Source organism: Alosa sapidissima, chromosome 5, assembly GCF_018492685.1.
Source record: "Alosa sapidissima isolate fAloSap1 chromosome 5, fAloSap1.pri, whole genome shotgun sequence".
NCBI lineage: Eukaryota > Metazoa > Chordata > Actinopteri > Clupeiformes > Clupeidae > Alosa > Alosa sapidissima.
In genome coordinates this window covers 32,825,152-32,846,877 of record NC_055961.1, presented here as the reverse complement: position 1 = coordinate 32,846,877, position 21,726 = coordinate 32,825,152, and the positions used below count along the sequence as shown (strand labels likewise).

The 21,726-nt window shown below is 42.1% G+C and overlaps 2 protein-coding genes across 5 annotated transcripts in view; both read right to left on the bottom strand.

Moving 5' to 3' along the window:
- Positions 1–19,866, bottom strand: part of usp2b (ubiquitin specific peptidase 2b) — a 48,717-nt gene extending 28,851 nt beyond the window's left edge. For 2 of the 4 annotated variants that reach the window (XR_006031793.1, XM_042091816.1), the window contains exons 1-2: positions 19,654–19,862; positions 18,366–18,899 (exon numbers count right to left, since the gene is read on the bottom strand). Coding sequence is in view for 3 of the 4 variants with exons in the window: in XM_042091816.1 (XP_041947750.1) it covers positions 18,366–18,857 (492 nt within the window). In the remaining variant the exon portion in view is untranslated. Of the gene's footprint in view, positions 1–3,466; positions 4,084–18,365; positions 18,900–19,653 lie in introns of those variants that run through there. The other 2 variants (XM_042091817.1, XM_042091819.1) reach the window with 2 other exon arrangements.
- Positions 19,867–21,052: 1,186 nt separating this feature from the next.
- The window catches only part of tecta (tectorin alpha), a 35,395-nt gene continuing 34,721 nt past the window's right edge, over positions 21,053–21,726 (bottom strand). Inside the window, 1 exon segment of the mRNA XM_042093393.1 lies at positions 21,053–21,559. Within this exon segment, the coding sequence (XP_041949327.1) occupies positions 21,456–21,559 (104 nt within the window). The 3' untranslated portion in view covers positions 21,053–21,455.

Here is a 21,726-nt window from a genome sequence, read left to right as displayed (position 1 = left end):
ACGTGAGGTTGTTTTTGAAAGATCAAAAATCTTCCCAAGGCCTTGTACAGCTGCCCAGATAGGCTACTGGTGTGGACATTCACAAGCTACTGCTGCACAACTGACTTTCACACCCTGACCAGAGCGGGGACACCTGACCACAACAGTCGGGTGACTGGAGAGAGAGAGTGTGTAGAGAGAGAGAATGAGGCAGCTGTTGCCATTACTGGCTGCCTCTTCAGTGCCAACCCCCTGAGAGCAGGGTGCTAATTGGCTGGCACTGCTTTAAAGAGACCCGAGACAGAACATGGTGTTCTAATAATCATTACTCCACAATGGGATAATGGCCAAGGACTACCTTATCTACTACCGGTCAAACATAAACACAAACTCACACACACGGACACGTGGTCTTCTTGACTAGATACATCAGTAACAGGTGTCAGTAGTATATATTAATACTTTTTCATAAAAAAATGAATTCATAAATTATTTCCAACATCTAACTATGCTTTGAAATTGCTATGTGATAAATGCCTGAAACCAAAAAGCCACTTTAGCCATTGCAAGCATTTAATCTCTTATCTGGTGCTGACTGAGTAAACATTTTTAAGGATTGAAAAGTGACTTTAACTCTTAAATCAGCCTTTATTTATCATCCGTGGGTCTTTATCTGCCCTGGGGTCAGCATGAGCATACAAGTTTGGGTGAGCAGGTGGCTTATTAAGGGCAAGGGTGTCCGCTGCAGCACATGCCATCAGCATTCCGCACAACCTGTATGTTATCCACGGTACACTGATAAAGCACATTCTCAGAGACTTGCTTATCGGTGTGTTCCTTGCGCTCTTATGCAATCCTGTGCCCTAATTGTTTCAGCAACAGGGCTCCAAAGTGTTTAGTGATTATACTACAAACACTTGGAAATGTATCTATCGCCACCTCAAGTGGAAACCAAATCACAGCGGTCAGCTCTTTAAGTTATGTGAATTAAACATGTAAATAAAGCATCACTAGATTGAGTTTTCCACTTAATACACTGCACGTGTGAAGTGGACATTTCGTTTTTACTACTCTTTAAATGGAAGCCATAAAAGGTGTCTAAGCGTAATCTCGCCTAATGTTGACATTTTAAGATGAATCCACAAAGACAGCTCCTAGTTGAATACTCACTCTCCCCATGCTTGAACAAAGAACTGAACTGAAAAAGGCATCAGACTAGGTTAATGAAGTAAGGGTAAGGATTGTGTTAGGCCGTTCCAGCGACGCCAAAGCCATTGAGCCGCATGTTATGTAACGGAATGGAGCACTACACGGGTTTGCCGAAAGCTTTTTCAATTTTACCCATGGCAGTATCCTTATCAGGAAGGATCTGTGCATCTGGACCGTCATTTGCATGGACTAAAACAGGTGTAAACGCATCCTGTAATGACATTGTCAGCCTTTTCTGCATGCAAAGTAATCCGTTCATTGCCAACCAGCCCTCCACAAGGCAGTGTTGTGGTACTCGAGTCCGAGTCATTAGCTAAATTTAGAGACTCGTGACTTGACTTGTACTTGAGCACTGAATGACTCGAACTTGGACTCGGACTCGTGCATTCGCACTCACGATGACTCGTCTAGGACTCAACTTTTTTTGTAATATATCATAAGGCTATAATTGTAGTTATATTGTAGTTAAGATTACACTCAAACTAGGCTAAACATCACACACAGCTGCTGGATAGCTGATCATCATGACTTGGTGAACAGTGTTTTTCCTGACTGACGCTAGAAGCGAGGTTCCATTCATTCATTTTTTATTTGGGGCGTGCCCTGCCGTGCTTCTGTCTGTTAATTTGCAGCAGGCTATTATCGGATCGAAAGAAAAATAAACTAAAAGTTTTCCCAATCAAGATATAGCATACTTCTTAATTTTGGTGTCATGAAATATAGAAGCATAACATTAAATTGCCTAGTAGTGTCCATGTAGCGTGTCAATGTAGGCCTACGTGTCAGCGCAAGTGAAACTGACAAACTGAACCTCTCGTGGGTAGGCCAGAAACAACTAGGCTATATTTAAAACCACAAATGAAGTGGATTACTGTTCTACTGTTCAAACGAGCGATTTGATAGCCTAATCCACTGCACGAAAAAAAAGGAAATAGCAACTTGTTCTATTTCTAACACATGAATAACGTAGCAAATAGTAGCCTATGGCGATGGCAGCTTAAAAAACATTTATTTCACTCATCTCGCTGAAATAACCGTAGAATGTGGCCTGTTGCGCAAAGAAATTAATTAGGCAGATGATCTGCATCTCCGTTGACCGAAAGCTAGTTTTCATCTCTTTTGTTGGCGTGAAATATGTCTCCATAGTGTCAGTGAAGTGATAACATTATGCAGTTGCAGGTAGCCAGTGTTCACATCACCGGAGTCAGAAAAAAGCTACCAAGACGGGCCCTGCTCTGTTTCTGTCCCTCCCAAACTGCGCTAAAATTGTGTAGTCTATTAACAGCCAGAATAAAAAAAAATGTCCAGGGAGGCCCTTTTATGATCCACACTACTTACAAAATAGACCTACTCCAACGTCCATCTTGTGAAGTATGAACTTCTACAACACTGCCTACAGAGTACAATTGTCAGCAGTTAGTAACAGCATAATGTGACTTAATGGTCTGTGTGATTGGGATTTGGATTGCTCATTTATTATGAGTAGGCGAGGCTATAGTATGGCTATGGTATGGTATTCTCTCCGATATAATAAATACAACACATTGGGTTTGGCAAGAAATTTGGCAATACTACTTTCACACAATTGAAGGCACCCCTGCATGGAGACAGAAGATTGTCCGTTTTGCTTTTAAGGATTTCATCTGCAATGGGAAAAAATGGAACGACATGTAGGCTATGCTTACTTTAGTGCTGGACTTGGACTCGACTTGATCAATAGGGACTCGACTCGGACTCGACGTGGATCAATAGTGACTCGACTCGGACTTGACTCGGATTTGTAGTGGACTCGACTCGGACTTGACTTGGAATTTTTTTTTTAATGACTTGGACTTGACTCGGACTTGAACACTGGGGACTCGAACCTGGACTCGGACTCGAGGCATAGTGACTTGACTACAACACTGCCACAAGGACGCTGTAGCGTAGCCTAGGATACATCAGTCCTAGTCCTCAGAGAGAAACGGTTCTTTGGCGTGCAACGTCAGGCTTACAATATTCACTACAACAGAATAATAAAGTAATTTCGAGCCATACCCTGAATGTTTTGAGAGAAGGCACACGTTTCTCACATTAAATAATTACACAAGTTGGAATAGCCTCTGCGATGTAGTAGGCTACAGGGGTTCATTATATGTAATGCCTCTGTTGCACGTAGAATTCATTAAGAACCCTCTCGTTACATTTGTTTTGCTCGGGAAACAATGAGCGAAAGGCTTTTCCAATGTAGGGGATCTTAAACCCAGGGGGGATCTTAAACCCAGCTGACAACACTCACCTTGGCTTGGTTAATGAGGAGTCCGACGAATGTAGACACCAGCATCGACCTGGAAATCTGCGGACTCTTCCTACGCAGGTCCTGTTTGTGGAAAGGGAAAGCGGCCGTCGGAGGCTCCTCCGGGACGGTGACAGTGTACGACTGTCGCATACTAGGCATGATGACGATGTTTTTGTCGCTTAGATCGAAAACTAATGAAGTCTTGATTTTTGGTTGCCGCACACTGGAGCTGGTCTTGAGTCAGCAGTATATTCCCGGAGTAGCCTATTCTCTTGTACGAGGCAAAAATTGAAGTCTGTGCCGGTGCTGTGGGGGATCTGTTCCACCTCTCTTCGGAGAATACCTTCTTCGCAGTAGCCTTATTCTTGATGACAGACTGTCCAGTAATAGCAGGTGAGCCTGAAGAGGCAGACTAAAGCAGATAAGTCTGGTATCTGGAGAATCGTCCACTGATGATGCAGATACAGAAGTAGGCAGCAGCTTGAGAATATAACTGTTTTGATTAAATAATCCAGATATGAAGATACAGTGTTTCAAGAAAGTATACAGTGGGGTTCATTCGCCCTATGGACGTCACCGGCAGTCCTCACTTATCATGTGTCGGTGTTGCAATGATCACAAGTCGGAATTCATTTCGGTTTTACTACAGCGCGCACACGCCCCCTCCGCACAGAAAAGACGTCACAGCGTGCCTCATGCTCGTCCAGACGTCAGACACCAAAGGACGAGACCTTCTCACATTCACCTCGAAGGAGTGGGGAGCATTCAGGGGGGTAATAGCTAGACGTAGCCTACACACGAAACACCTTGAAGTGATACATACATATTCATCAGAGTATACCAAGCCTTCGTCATATTATTCGCCTTACAAACCAGACTAGGCTACGTTAAAAAAAAAAAAAGGCCTTAGAGAAAATGTCTCATGTTTTATGAGATAAACTGCATCTATTTTACTTTCTTAACCTTTCTGAACCCTACTGCTGTAGTCATGTGCCTTGAGTATTAACTGAATTGTGACTGGGGGAAAAGACTCAAATACCTGCTTGGTGTGTATTCAGCTACAGCCACAAAACAGCCTCTACAGTATGTGCAGAATGATAAGCAGCATGCTGTAGGGGAGAGGCCCACAAAGCAGGCAGGCGTACAAACGAACTCATTAATTACCCTACAGGACATGAGTGTGGACTGATCATTACATCTGTCCACCAGGAGCTCAGTTCTGGTTCAGTGAGTCATAGGATAAAAACAAAGGATTTGAACATCAAAATAATGTGAATCAAGAGTTGACTTTAGGCCACATTACTAACAGGAGAATGATGCTGACGTAAAGACGTGGGGTAATGGAATTATCTATTTGCTGAACCGTGTAATTCATAATTATGTGTAATTGGAATTCATTAAAATGTTGTCCTTCCACAATATAAATATGGCAGAGTGGTCCCGCTGACTCCACAATGTCACCATAAGACATTTTCATAAGGGTCAAAAAACAGTGATTTCAGAGTATCTCCTCTGAAAATGTCATATGCTTGCAGTTACTGTTCATTAAATTGTGGTTCACATAGACTGAAAACTCAATGAAATACCGTATGCAGCACTCAAACTGTGTCATAAATATTTGTAAAATATGCTTGGAGGCAACAGCTGGCGGAATCCACATCATGTCTCTAATAAGGCATTAAAAAATAACATCTACCCATTTATGTTGCAGTCATCCCATTTATTTGGAAAAGTAATGTAGAGGTCCACCAATTTAATGCAATTTGACAGCGGCTATGACATCTCATTACAACTGTAGCTCCAAAAAATTACCACTTGAAATGATACCAACATCTCCACTGGCATTGCGTCCTCATCATCACAGCATATAATGGCATTCCGACATGTTATGCTCAAAGAAAATGTAAACATAATGTCTATAGTAAATATATTCTGGCACTTTCCTCAACTTACCACTGAACAGACTGAATGCTGTTGACCAAACACAACAGAGATACCAGTACCTCTATTACATGCAAAGTAAAAGCATGCCCCTCTTGCAGTCATCAAAACAGCCCACTGCCCTACCCCAGAGCCTATTCCTTTGGTCTTACAATAAGTGTTACAAAAGTCTCTCTTTTCACAAGCCATTACGTAACCAGCATCAAAAACGACACTGAGCTTGACCATTCTGCACAAATAATTGCATTCATCTTATGAAACGCTCCTCTGAAGCATTGTTATGCAAGTCCTGTTTGAAGTGATGTTTAAAGACTGCTTGAGTTGCGTGTCATACATCTTCTGCAGTGGGTGTGTGAAATGACACCATTTGCTAGTTTGGGGGTATGACAACAATAGGTGACTCCACTGGGTCATATGACTTCCATTTCCAGCACACCATCAAATGCATCACAAATAACTCTCGCATTCTCTCTCTTTCTTTCTCTCTCTCTGTCTCTCTCTCTCTCTCTCTTTCTCTCTCTCTCTCACACACACACACACACACAGCCCTGGAAAGAGAATTTCTCACACCCGGCAGCAGCTCTACAAGTATTGATGCATGTTTGTCCATTTATGCTTGTGAGTCACAGATGCCAGCTAATCCCCTGCTGTTATTGAGCCACTTGTTTGCAGCCCAAGAGGGGGAAACATTCAACAGAGCTGGGCTGAGAGGGGGGGGGTTCTGAGGGGGGTCCTGGTGCAGCGACCACTCTGGATCTCTGCCAGTGTCCTCGGCTCACATGACACTGTGGCCAACTAGAGAGAAAAATGTGGATGGAAATACACACACACACACACACACACACACACACACACTCACTCACACACACACACACACTACACACAAAGTATACCTTTTTTACCCATTCACTGTAGATTTACTCTAAGTCTATTACACAAGACCTCGACTAACAAAGGCCGCGCTCAATGTGAGTGAAACATGTTTACATAAGTGAGCTAATTAGAATGCAGAGCCAGCGGTGTTGCACAAAGGACCTCCACAATGGCAGTCCAACTTCATGGTCACTGGTCATTAATCTGCGAATACAGGCAGATCAAGCGCATATGCCCAGTGCACAAACTTCCCGAGTTGTGGGCGAGGCGTCTTTGCTTTGCTATGGCGCATACTCCCCTTAACGATTAACTCCACTTGAGAAAAGAATGACAGTTATGGTGGGTTCACCTGAGGAACTGCTCAGTCAGCACCTGGATGGCAGAGCTGAGGGAAGGTACAGACCTTGCCAGTCAACGCATGTCCTAAGGCAAAGTCACTGGCTCGTAGCACTAATGTGAACAAGAAAACAGCAGCATTGACATTACAGTTAAACATTTTAAACAAACCTATGATACTCTTCCTGAATAGATCCAGAGTGGAAAATACAAACATACACATAGACACAAAGGACAAACAGAGAGAGGGAGTGTGTGTGTGTGAGAGAGAGACAAAGATAGAGAGAACAAGTGTCTTGCTTGCGAGAGGGTGTTTGCAGGCGGAGCTCGTTCTATTCTCAGCCTCGGGGAGCAGACAGAGTGATGTCACCGGGACCACTGCAGTGAGTCAGTCTGGACCGGGCCCCTTGGAAAACAGCTCTGGATTGCAGGAGCCCGGGCCTCTCTCTCAAAGTCAAATGGACAGGCCGAGTGCTGACCTGAGTGATGGGCCGCTGCTACAAGTGCCCTCTAAAACGGCCATCCAGTTCACAGCATGGCAGCCTTGTAAGTACATTGCACTCGGCCAAAATCAGAGTGATAGTGACATAGCTATGAGGGTGAACAGGTTGTACCGCTGCAAGGGACAGTATGTGACTGGAGTGTCAATGACGCATTGACAGATCAGATTGGGTCCCTGCAAATGACACTGCGTCATGCAGCCATATTGGGCCTTCTTTTGGGAGAGATTGAGGACATTATTCAGTATTTAAATCCACTGAATGTCTTCCTTGTGTCGGGCTTGATAGCTGAGGGGTTAACTGTAGAAGTGTCCTTATCTCGATCTAAGATTTGTTGCATGAATCCTGACTAAAGTTATAATGTAATTTTACGTAGACTCTATGTACACAGAGACTGATAATCCAACTTTGGTTAAGTTGTATCAATCTTCAAAGACTTCTCTTCAACATGAAAGAAAAAAATGGTTAGTTTATATTATGTACTGTTTGTGAAAGAATGTAAGGCTTAACCTCTACCAAGACCCATTGTGTCAACAACAGTCCTGGTGATAACCCCTTGCCTTATTCCTGCAGTTAAGCTTTACCTCTAGTGTGCAGCTGCTTGTGAGGAGATAAAGGCAGACATTAAGAACTAACTTTCCACGCAAGTAAGGAATCACCCACGAGATATGAGAGGTATGCTGAGGTGCTTCTTGGAGAGGGTCTGTCTCCGAGCAATTCTGTCACCTGACACGCGAACCGGCTATCTCACAGGTGATCTGTCTGCTCTTCAAGATTGTCTCAGGTCTTGTGGGCGGAGTAGGAAGGACAAAGAGGACGAACGACATAAACTCTGGTCAGGGCCACTTAGAGACGGAACTGCGCTGCCTTCACCTTCACCCTTTATCTAAGGCATTCTTACCGCAAACACAACTGCAATTTGAGAACTATCTGACCTTAAATTCCACACTTGGTTAGTGAGTAGATTTTAGTCACATGGAACATCAAGCCTTATTCTTTAAGGATTGTAATGAAGAACCTCAAGTCACATTCTTAAAGGACTGTATTACTGTAATATATTATTTCTGATAATCTATCACAGTAAGTCTTCATAGGAATGTAGCTGATGATGTCACAAGCTGTATCAGGACCACAGGAGAAAGTACAGTAGAACAGTCTGTCAGCTGGAGTTCAGTGAACTATAACAAAACTGTATCTAAATAGACTTAAATAGATACATTAAATAAAGATAACCTTTCATCAATAGTTTTTGGGAAAATTGAAGTGAAGTTGAAGTGCAATTGAAGTGGTTCTCTATAATCTTTGGTTAAAAGGCTAATCTTACAGTGCTTTATCGAAATTAAATCTTACAGTGCTTTATCGAAATTAAATAATTTAATTAAATAATGGGTATAGAATTATGTTTTTGTGATAATGATTACATTTCCCTCGGGATGAATAGACTATTTATCTATCTATCTATCTATCTAGAGAGTAATCAATTCAATCACCTAACATCACTTGTCATTGAGAATATCGTTTCTAATACACTAAATCACCAGAGATAGTCGTAGAACAAAAAAACCCCCCGCATAAACCACTGTGCTAAAATATGCCCAAATGTCACCCTCACCGCCTCAGAATACTGAACAGTTAATCTGAGCAACAGAAACACATGCAAGAACAACACCTGTATAACAGGGAAGGTGAGTGCAGGCAGGGGTGGGGTGGGCATTCTTTAATGGCGCTTGGATTTTGATAGGAAATCCTGGGGTACTTTGGCCTCGATTCCTCTGGTAAAAGTCCAACGCTGGCTTACATAATATTAAATGTTTCAACTGTCGGGCTTGCAAGAGCAGCTGTTTGAAGACATGTGCTTAGCAAATGAGTAACGAGGAGAGGAGTAATCTGCTGAGCTGTAAAGAGAGGGCCTATGAGGCAGGTCTGGGCATGAAAGAAAGGAATGAGGGAGGGAGAGGATGAATGGAGAGAGAAAAAAGAGAGGGAGGGTGAGAGTGTGAATGGCAAAAAATAAAAATAAAAAACTAAAAGGCCCCTGACGTTAAAGCTCCACAGACTAACATACTGTAAGGTGAGGTGACTGGGTATGCACCCACCTGACCTGGCGTGTGTCCACAACAAACACAGAGGGAACAAACTCACATGGCCAGAGGCAGGCTGCATGCGGGTGCGAGACTTCATCAGTGCTCGGACACGGCTCTGTGCACCTGGCACACCGCACAAAGAGCCGCAACTACTCAAGTGTCAAAGTACACAGATTCTTAAGCATTAAACCTGGTGAGGACACAGAGTACTATTTGCTGATGTCTTTATTTGAGTCTGTCCACTCTGCTGTCTTCAAAACAATTGGACACTAAGTGACCCGCCATGACCCATGTTTTTCTAATTTTAGAAATTTGTATAAAATATTATAAGAAGACTTCCTCTCAAAGTGAATCCTATGATGCCATGCACTTAAGATACCTCGGGGCCAAAAAAGTGCAGGTGAAGCAGCTCTGCACAGCAGCTTCACATGCAACAAGGGAAGTGAGTCTAGTTGCAATGCAAAACACTTTATTTAACAATATTTTCAGAGTCGATTAATCTGTCAATTATTTTCAAGACTGGTGAAAGCGTCCATCAGTGTTTCCCAAAGCCCAAGATTATGTCCTCAAATGCCTTGTTTTGTGCCAAAAATATTTAGTTTACCGTCATAGAGGAGTACGTAAAGCTGAAAACATTCAAGTTTAAGAAGCTGCAATCAGAAAATGTTGAACTATTTTCTGTAAAAAAATTACACAAATTTATTAACAGGGTTGGGTAGTAACTGATTACAAGTAATCTGGATTATGTAATCAGATTACAAAAAACAAGTACCGGTAACTATAATCAGACCAGAAAAATGTTGTCGAAGATTACTTGATTGCATTTAGTTTATGTGTTTCAATACACACTAGCCTGAAGATTCCAGACCCAAATCTGAAAGATTAAGGGTCTGGCCACGAATAATGTAATGGCCCAACTGTTTAGCTCGCCTCTGGCCTGTCTACAGTATATCAGATACACAGATGTGATTGGTTCCCCGCGATGCAAGGGGCAAAAGTTACGTGCATCATTACTCGTTGCCAGAGTCTCTCAAATGCTTCTGTGAGAACTCTGGATTCCCAGGGTAAATACATATAGGGATGGGCAAAGATACATCAGGATGTAGCCTATTTTAGGCTATTACATTTAGGCTATTAAAACTCGAATAAGGCTACATATGGAATATCACACACCAGGAGTTCTAAAACGGTTCAAAGGTTCTAAACAGGCAAACTTAGATAGATAGATAGATAGATAGATAGATAGATACTTAATTGATCCCCAAGGGGAAATTCAAGGTCTCAGTAGCATACAGACATCATAAAAAGTCATATAAGTATAGAAATATAAAAAAACTCCACTGCACAATAGAGACAGTAGAAGATAAAACAAATACAAAATACTAAATACTAAATATACAAAAAAAAAAAAAGACTATGCAGAGAAGTCAAATTGGCCAAAATGAGGACACCCCCAATGTTTGCTCATAGGCTTATTCCAGTTGAGTAACTGTAGCTAGCTGGTACATATCTGTGCAGTATGTATGTTGTGTAAACTTCCTTCCCAACGCCTTGAGAGTTGTGCGAGTAAGAGAGCCAGCAGACCGGGCTTTTAGCTCGATTGTTAGCACGCTTCACTCCCGAATCCATGGTGCTGCTGTTTGTGGGTTCGCGTCCGGGCGAGTGCAGGGCTGAGCCGTGCAAATCAGCACAAGGCATTGGTGTCATGACCCAGACATGAACTCGCACTTTGTGTTGAAAAGGGGAAAGTAGCAGAAATAGCATTACCACAACACAAATCTTTGGGCCATTCGCTCAACCCAGCACAACCTTGCAGCGAGTGCAGCGTATGCCGCTTGCTATCTGTGAGCCCCTTATGTGCGACCGCAGAGAATATGTTGGGTTACACTTTACTTGACAGTATCAACATAAGAGTGACATGACACTGTCATGAACGTGTCATAAACAAGTCATAAACGTTTATGACATAACGCTTTTGTCATTAATTGTCATTCGGTTTTTGCCATAACAAGTTAGGGTTAGGATTAGGGTTAGGTTTAGGGTTAGGGCAGTGCTCGAATTACGTGGGAGCCAGAGGGAGCCGAGCTCCCATAGAGTGAGGACTGGCCCCCATGAAAGCAACAAAGTCAAAAATCCGAGGGGGTCTCTCATATCTGAAGGTGTCTGCCATATGTGGCCTTTTAATTTAATCTTAAGCAACGCTCATTATGCATCCCTGTGCGGTCTCTTACCATTAAAGACGTTAAATTAAAAGGCTACTACGGGACGTAGACCTGAGCCTACCCTACGCTCATGAACGCAGTATGATTGCACTTTACAACCACACCACTAGGCTACAGTATGTGAGCTAAGCGCATACGATCAATTTTACAGCACTCGTAAGTCCGAAGAAGTCGCCTTGCTTCGATGCGAGAGTTTTGTCTAAGCGTTCATTGGGCTACATGGTTTGACAAGTGCTGAAAAAGTCCTGTTTGCTGTTGAACTTGTGCTTCGCCTCTTTATTGTTGATTGACAAAGCCATAGCCTACATAATGCAGCATCCTTCAATGATTGTGTGAACTGATCTGTAGCTATCCTCTGCCATTCAGAGCTCCGGAAAGTTCCCAGATATTTTGAAACACCTGTCAGCAATCTCCGATGGCGGAATATTGAGTGAATAGGCTACCCGACAACATCTCAGTACAAATTCCAATATTGTTCGTCTATTTATTTCCACAGTTCAACCTCAACACACGAGACGACTGAACACCCAGGTGTTGTTATCACTACGTGTAGCCTACATTATAAGACTAATAATTTGGCTGTGCAATGACTTTGTTAATTACTGCCAGTACATATTCCCTGTGTATAAAAAGACTACATGCATTATTGTGTTTGACATCTGAGACGGTGATCTGGTTGAAATGATTTACGTTTTATTTTATTGTGAAATTGAGAATGACACTCAGACTAAATCGTCTATTTCTTTGTATTGCGAAATTGTAATTAAATATGAACTATTACAGTCAATAATGTGTTGAAATGAATTAAAAGGAATACATTTATGGAAAAAAAAATCTCTGTCTGTTGTGTGCATGTGTCAAGTTATACTCTAGACCTACCATGCACAAAAGAGCCACTTGGGCCTAGGCTATTTAATTGTATAGCCTTAAGCTATGTGCGAGGTGTGCCAACTTTTTTTTATGAGATAGAGAGACCCTTAAGACCCTTAAAGACAAAAAAATAATTTGAGCACTGGGTTAGGGTTAGGGTTGGGATTAGGGTTAGGGTTAGGTATGGCAGCGCTGCCTGGAGGCCCATTAGCTAATGCTATCATTGTGGCTAGCTACTTTAGCTTCATTATTTTTACTGTTGGATTTAATGTTAAGATGGAAAGACAATACTGGACATTTAAATGAAGGATCAATATTTGCTTTTTTATTTTACTTAATTTTAAAATAATTAGTGGACTATATAAATGCAGATAGATCGACAGATAATATCAACACAGCGATTCATCAGTCGGGCTCTAGTCATAAGCCTGCTCAAACTACACAATTTGGACAGACTTGATTCAAAAGTTTGTCGGATCCAACTGATTCTGGGCAAAATCAGGTCAACATCACAATGTCTGCTTGGCATAAGTCAGCACCAGTTAGCTTCCATGCACCATTCTGCGGTTTTATGACATCCTGACATAGATGTCTCAGATAGGCCATCTTGCACCCCCAACACACACTCTCAAACACACAGAGTCAAGGGCCTTTTCAAAACAGTTTTTTTCTCAATTCTCCTAAAAAAGACAAAAAGGGTCATGCTCCTACCCGGGAGAATAACATTACATAATGCAATAGAAGGCATTCTGGACGAGCATTGGCATTTTCAGACATGCTATTCTCCGTACATATCAGTGTAGTATCAAAATGATCTTGATTGAGTGTCTTTTTTATTCAATGTATTTAATTTTATTTTTATTTTTTTTTGAAGTAATCCAACAGTAATCCAAAAGTATTCATATTACGTTACATTATTTTTGTAATCTAATGGATTACGCTACTGAGTACAAACATTGGTGTGTAGTCTGTACTCAGTAATGGATTACATTTCAAAGTAATCTGACCCAACACTGCTTATTAACAATTACCAAAAATAGTTGGTGATTAATTTAATAGATAGAAAATGAATGAATTGATTGATTAATTTTTGCAGACCACGATGTGAGTATACCTTGTAAAGATTTGCTAAACTGTTATGTAAATACAATTTGTATTGACCTTTAATATGTGTTACACACAGAAACACACACACACACACACACACACAAACACACATACACACATACAGAGAGAGAGAGAGAGAGAGAGAGAGAGAGAGAGAGAGAGAGAGAGAGAGAGAGAGAGAGAGAGAGCACTGAGTTTAAGTAAGGTCACACACTGATAGGCTTTGTTGGGTAAAAATATAAAACAACCATTCACTTGTTCTGCTCTCCACCTAGGTTGCCCTGGGCATGGGCCTGTGGTAAAACCACACAGTGGATAATTCAGTTGCATAAAGATTGGAGGGCAGAGTAAGCAAAAAAAAAAAATGTCCACGAGAGAGAGAGTGAAATTTTAGACTCCCTCCACTTACTCATGTGAATCAGTCATCATGTCATCAGAACTGTTCCTGCAGGGCCCAACTGTCTGGTGCCGAGACCAGTTCACCAGACTTGATGCAGTGCAAAGACAGAGTGTGCCCCTGTGTGTGTGTGTGTGTGTGTGTGTGTGTCGTATTTGTATGTGATTTCATATTCAGGAGGGAGTCTGGGGTTTTACAGTGACAGCTGGAGTCGGGATTACAGAAGAACCGGATAGAGGGCCTGTGTGTGAGTGTGTGTGTATATGTGTGTGTGTGTGTGTGTGTGTGTGTGTGTGTGTGTGTGGGTGTGTGAGAGTGTGTGTGTGTGTGTGTGTCTTTGAGTATGTGTGCACATGCATGTGTGCGTGTGCGTGTGCGTGTATGTAGTGTGTGTATGTGTGTGTGACCTGAGCTGGCCCGGCACTTATTTTGGCCTTGTCACATTACCAAAAACACACACAAACAGGAAACACAGTCATCCATGCAGGAACAGACAAAAAGTCTCGTTCTGTGTAAAAAGGCCAAATGTTTCTGCTACTGTGTATCTCCTCACCATTCATGGAATTATAGCAGATCCAGAGCCAAACGTGTATTTGGTGTATTCTACATCAAGCTTTATCAAAATCATTCTACTATAAGACACACACACACACACACACACACACACACACACACACACACACCACACGTATTCCGTTTCTCAATGTTTCACTCTACAATTGAGGCAGAAGCTTCATACAGGACTTTTTAATTCCTGTGTGCTCCACACAGCCCTGGATAAAAATCCCTGGCTTAATCTAGGATACATACTTGAAGAATCTATTCTTAATCAGCAATAATGATCTAAAATAGCACAATAAAGGGTTTTGTTTTAGGAGAACATGCTGGTTGCCAGTTATGACCCTACTTAAACAGCAGAGAATGCTTCCTTTTAGAGGCATTTCTAACACCACAAACTGAAGCTTGCATCACTCAAACAATCTGAGGAATTTGGGTCTACACCTTTCCAAAGCCTTGCATCACAGATCACACCATTTCCGTCAAGACTCAGCTAATCTGTCAAACTCTGCTTTGCACATGAATTAATCCCAAATCTCCATTTGTGACATGTGAAAATGAGGAGCATTTCCAAACGATTGTGGATTTGGAACTAGCTCTGACACAGATTTTCAGAGGCCATTGTCGCAATGTCTTCACTTTCTTCCCCTATAAGGAATGGCAAGCTATAAGAGCACCAGGTTGCGGACTTTTGGGAGCGGGGCTTTCTCTGTCAACGCTCCCACACTCTGGAACAGTCTACCACTCCATGTCCGCTCTGCCCCGTCCCTGCCCATGTTCAAAAAGCACCTCAAAACATTTCTTTTGACCCCTAACCCACCCCCCCCCCCCCCCCCTCATTGTTAAGCGACCTTGGGTACCATGAAAGGCCCTATATAAGTCCAAGTTATTATTATTATTATTATGTTATGGCTAATCTGTAGTGACATACTGTATTTGTTCAGTCACTGTAAATTAACTGAAACCTTAGTGATATACAAATAGTTTCTTTCTTCCAGTAGAGCACTGTGTCACAACAAAAAGGTAATTGAGAAACGTCACTAAGAACACATTTGGGTGGAACATTATCTCAAAATATAGCATCAAATGCAACCAGCGTCCAAGTATGGAACAGGCATTCTAATAACAAGATCCTGCTTTCATTTTTCCGCCCACTAAGAAAATTGGCTGCAATGTTCACCATTTTAGTTGGCCAAAGGACACACGCTCCTTCTAGGGTCCTTGAATAAGCAATTTACTCATCCAAAAGTCAGCCCTGGAGCTCAGAGGGTTGGACTGCATGGTATGCACTAGAGATGGACTGGGATGATAGCAGAGAGTTCCTTATCGTCACAAGACCTGCAGCCTCCTGAGGGGAGCGGACTGCCTGTGGTCTTATCTGGTCCTGCCAGGGCTATCAGCAGCATCTCCCGCCGCCTCATGACACACAGCGACTTTCAGCCGCAGGATGGAATGCTGTCACTACGGTTGAGCATGTGCTTCTGACTGCCATGCCATGGTTGTGGTGAAGCTGCCGGTTTGGAATTCCGGAGACCTAGGTCTGAGGCTAGTTTGGCTTTCTCCCTTTGCTGCATGCCACATGGACATAATAATGCTAAAACGTAGTCTAGGTAGTTCTCAGTTGTCCCTGTTTCCATATGTGACCATGTAGTAGTCCACATGTACATGTATGAATGTGTGTGTGTGTGTGTGTGTGTGTGTGTGTGTGTGTGTGTGTGTATTTGTGTGTGTGTGTGTGTGTGTGTGTGTGTGTGTGTGTGTGTGTGTGTGTGTGTGTGTGTGTGTGCCTGTGTGTCTGAGCATGTGTGTGCGACTGCCTAATTTGCCCTACGTGATTCAGCTCATGGGTGCCCTGGTCATCTGCATCCCCTCTCATCCACAAGGACGTCTCTGGAAGCCATCCATTCACTCCACATCAAACGGCTACGCGCCAAATTAACCTACACCAATGGCGCTCTGCTGTCACTGCTAACACTTAGGTCTCGGGCAGACCAATTGTCCTTGACATCTGTATCTGACAAAATAGTACAGTGCGTGCTAATGATCTTATCGCCTCCTTAAACAACCCTCTGGAGTCTTTATAACTCTACTGTCCTTCAAATGACTCAAAGGTCACTACAGTTTTTTACTGCGCTACTGCAGTCTCCTACATTTACGTCACTCAGAAGTCCCTGTGTTTCTTTCAAGGACTCAAATAGGGTTCAAAGGGCAGCATTGCACTTTATTGTGTAAATTTTACAACCCCTATGGGTCTACTGAAAAAAGGAGGAATGAAACCTTCTACGAGTTTTAAATGGGTTAACACCACCTTGGTCACAGTTTAGAGCTGGCTCCACGTAAAACCTTGCGGTCCTTACCCCTATCAGCGGCAACCAAATGTTTGCCTGTCATCATAAACCAATAATACACCAAATGCTCTCAGCATCTGACTCATCCTCGAGCTGTCATCTCGCGCAGTGTTTGGTTGCCATGGGAGACAGCAGCCTCTCTGGACTGAATTGTTTGGGAATCTCCTGATGTGAAAGTGGTGCTCTGGAATGGCGTAGGCAGAAAGGGAAAGGGGACTGACTATATAGCTGCTGTGTTTGCTTTTGAGGGTGAGGACTATTTGTATGCTACGTAAACCTATTAGACGGAGAATGGATATTTGTTTAGTCTAAGTGAGTGTTTGGGTGTGAGTTTGTTGCTCAGGTGTCAAGACCAGGCAGACTGTTATCTTCCTGTTGGAGCTGAAATGTATCAATGGGCCAGTGGACAAACTCACACACTGCATGGTTCCACGCCTTAACCAGAGATACAGTTACACAATAATCTCAGGAGAAAAAAGTAAATAACTGCATTTCTGAGTTAAGCTTCTGCTGTCAGCCTAGAAACTAAATACACTGACACCCTTTCCAGAGAATTCACATCATGAGTCATCTGCTGTAACTGATGAAACATGATATAGAAGTGCCAACAACACCACACACATTTAGATCAGTGTTATTATCTCATTATTGACTAATAATACACATTAATATAGACACACTAATATTCTACATTTCTTCTTGTAGCCTTACACCCCAATGTTAGCTATACATTTCAGGAATTTCACTAACATGTCCCCATATTGTTATGTGAGGTGAGGTTACATAAACCAAAACAGAGAATTTGCACTGTAAACATGAGTCACATTGGGAGTGTTGACAGGTGAACATTAAAAAACTTTCTTCAAAACAACCACTCCCAAGGATAGAGGGTGAGGTTGCATATAAGTGAAATAAAGAAAGAAAAAAAGAAAGAAAGAAAGAATGAAAGAAAGAAAGAAAGAAAGAAAGAAAGAAAGAAAATGTGTTCTGAAAGGGTAAGAGGCTCCATTAAATCAATAGACTGAACTTGCAAAGGTAAGGAGGAATTTCAAGCAACAGTGGAGAAAGCCGTCAATCTGCAGGTCCAATATTTCAGCACTAGACTGAATTGAGGAGATGGATATAAATCAGCCTCTGAAAGTAACCATAGCGACTACAGAACACTGTAAACCTGACTCACAATAAAACATGCCCAGACAGAGTCTCCAACTTGGTCAAAGATCAGCCAGCAGTGTGTTGAGAAAGATTTAATTACAATTTCTAACCAAATTCTTTCTTGTGTCCAGTTCATGACATCCATTTTGGTTTTAAAACCCTTAACTCAATTAGATTTGTTTCAAGTCTGTCATTTTGAAGAACCAAATACTGGAGAAATGGGAATAAGCAAACACATAGCCAGGAGTAGAATCAAGCCCATCCTGTGCTGCATGTGTTATGCAAAACACTGCTTCCCCCTAGTGACGGTAACAATTCTTGCACCATCTGATGTCTCATCACACACGTACACTGGCAAACTTCATACAACCATAATTCCCTGACTTTCAGATTTCCCCAAAAATACAATCCAAAATGTATAAAACAGATGTAGCATTTTGCATTTCAATTAAAACTAGGTGACAACATTCATAAACTCTTAATAAAAAAAGTGTATGTGATAATGTACCTCTGAGTTCCTGAGGAGAATTCTGCTGTTCCTCTCTGCCCCGTCTCGTCCTACTCTGTGCTGCCTGGGAGGCGGTGATGGGGTGTCGTTGATGTCCAGCAGCACCAGCTCCTGGGCGAGATCTGAGTAGCTAACTGACCGGCGGCGCAAAGACAGGGGCGATGCCGGTGGGTGCACAGGCCGGGACGTGGAGCGTCCCCTCACCACGTTTGGCTGGAGGCCCTGACCTCTGACCTGGGCCCTGCTGGAGACATCGCAGTGGCGAACCCTGAAGTCCAGCTGAGGGTCAGGCCGGCCCTTCTCCATCTCCCGAGGGTAGTGATGTGCTCGGGCCTGACAGGGGCTGGCCCCGAGGTATCGAGACGTGGGAGCGCCATACCTGCTGGAGGAGAGGACCTGAGTGCGGTTGTAGCTCAGGGTTTGGTCAAAAGGCCCGTACTGAGTGAGGAGTGATGAGCCTGATGAATATTTAGGTGAAGACACAGGAGACATGCTGCCTTGAGTCTCTGGGTGCAAACAGTCAAGGGGCCAAGACTGTGAAGTAACAGTGAGAAAGTGTCATTATTATGAAAAAATCAATAACCTGTAGGTGTGGCATTGTAGAACTGCATACAGTAGACTATTCACGTGCACATTAACACTCAAAGGAAGCGCAAACATGTGTCTGACAAACGTGAGGGCTACTGTATGTCTCACATTACACCAAACAGTATCAATTCTGAGAGGAAGTGGAGCAAGGTCACTCTAGACACTCTGCAAGTGGATAATGGAAATTTCATTAGAGAAACGGAGAGAGGAAGAGAGAGAAAGAAAGAGCAAGAGAGCAAATGGAATCTCGTGATGTCAGACAATCTCAGGCTCTGCATATTTCCCATATCATTCAAGGAAACACCCACAGTACCCTATGCAGTATATCTAAAACGTGACTAAACTCTGCAGCAACTCTCCAAGAGAATGATAGGCTACTATCATTGACGTAAATTGTTTCATTAACGCAAATTTATAAACGCATCAGGGGCCGACAAATTATAGCCTACACCTGTCTTGGGGCAAAATTACACATTTGTATTGTAGACTTCTTAAGATTTATCATTTTGCAATATTTATCTAATGTGAGACCTTCAAGCCTGGTACATTTCCCCAACCGAGAACAAGCTTTAAATCCGTGTGTGGCTAATAATACGTCTAGTAGCTACTAAGTCTGTTATGTCATTTTGTTTCTGTGCCTGGGGCTCACTATTTCTAAACCTTAAAGGAGTAGCCTAGGCTAGAGCGAAAAGGTTCTCACCTGCACAGTTCCAGTTCATGTTTTTCGAGTAGTTTGTCAGAAAGCCAGTCCAAATTACACTTATTTCTAAAGCGCCGTGTAAACACAGTTTCACTATATATAAGTTTGAGTTTAAATTGAGGTAGAGAAGGTTCTATCCCACGATAGCTGGAATGTTTGAGGATTTTCCCCCCTGCAAGTCGGATGCAAGGAACCGCCTCCCAAGCGGTCGCCTTAGCGACGTGAAACACACACGTATCAGCGCGATTATACGTAAGCACGCACACGCACGCACACATGCACACACACACTATAGGCCTATTTAACTATAATCAACGCACACGTGCGCATGCTCTTCTATTGATTAGACATCTATGGAACAGATTTTCGTTTCACTGAAAAACTTCTCGGAATCATAAGACTATCTTAGGCTATTCATTGTGTTACGGTTCCATTTCAATGGAATGGTTATAGGCTCCAGTAGCTTACGAACTTTTTTAACCCATCTTCTGGGTCTAATTTTCATAAACAAACATAGACATCAAAATAGACATGGACAATGTTTTGTGCATGAACCACAGAATTAAAGTCTGGGATTTCTTTTTATTTATGCCTCAAACATCCATTTAGTGATCAGATCGGAAAGGAATGCCCTTTTATACACAGTGATGGTGTCCCTTGGACTCAACTATAATCAAAGGACAGTGCTTTTGGAGTCACCACAAGGTGCCACCAGCAACCATCATTCTTTCATTCATGAAATTTCATTTCACAGGATCAAAATAATTGGCAAAAATTAACATTTTAAGACACTAGTGTGTGTTCAAAAATATTAAACAAATTTGCATTCACATTCTACATTTTTTTGCTATATGTTACTTAAACACTTTGAATTTGTTTCACATTCACACATTAATACTCTGTAAAAATATGACGAATTGAAAAAAAATGTTGCATTGTGGGTGTTTGTGATCGTTACCTTTTTGAAGAACCTCATCAAACTCTAATACAATGCCACACTGTCAGAACAACATCTCAACATTTCAGTGATAACTGTCACATGTTCAAGTGGTTTCTTTTATTGCAAATCACAGTTGCTTCATAATTGGCTATAGTATAGCTGTGTGCTTCATTTCATTGAGAAATTTTACATAAATATGAATCAATCCAGAGAATCACAGCAGACAAACTGGCATCGGCACCAAAGACAAATGTGACGGCATTTACCAAAGGCTTTGGTAGTTGAATTTTTTTTGCACAAACTAGTTCTATTTCTCAGTCAATGCCCAAATATAAAGCCTTTTTACATAATTATACCAAAGCCTTTCGTAAAACACAACAGAAGAAACAAAAGTGATGATAGAATAGGCATATTCTGCATCTAAAACATTAGATTCACTAGGTTTTATCAATTCTGAGATAATTTTGCCAAGTCACACTTTTTATTGTCCACTATATTTACTTTTGAAATTCTGACACAGTTTGTATTGTTCCTGTTCAATTATTTTGTTCACGTCTAAACCCGATCTGTTTTGATTTGTTGCGTTCTGGGGTTGTCTCATTGGATATCTCCAGCGCCTTCAGACACAGGGCCCCAATATAAAAAAAGGCTGATCACTGTGTGATGTCCTTCACATCATTGAACAGATGCGGCTGATGATTCTTCTCGGCAGTGTTTTGGTTTTATTATTGCTTTATGGTGACGCTTTTTGAATGGATGCTCAGTTTTCTTACGCTGCTCCTTTTCTCCTTGTCTCTCAATTACTTGCCATCAATCTGGGTCCTTCCCACCTCTCTCCTCCCTTGTGTGGTTGCATGAAGGGTTAGGACAAACAGGACAATGTGTGTGTGAGGGTCAGAAGAGCATAGGTCACTCCAAAAATTACCAGAGGAATGAGAGGTTGGAGTTGAGCACCAGAACCAGCCACTGTAAAAAAGAAAGATACAGAAAACAAATAAACATTATCACTCAAAAAAGCGGTAAAGCGGTAAAGGATAGCTATTGATTAAAGATTTTTTTTGTTAAAGCATGGTATGTTTTCTACAGTGTTATTTTAAGCTTCATGTAGCAAGCTTATAGTTCATATCTGACAT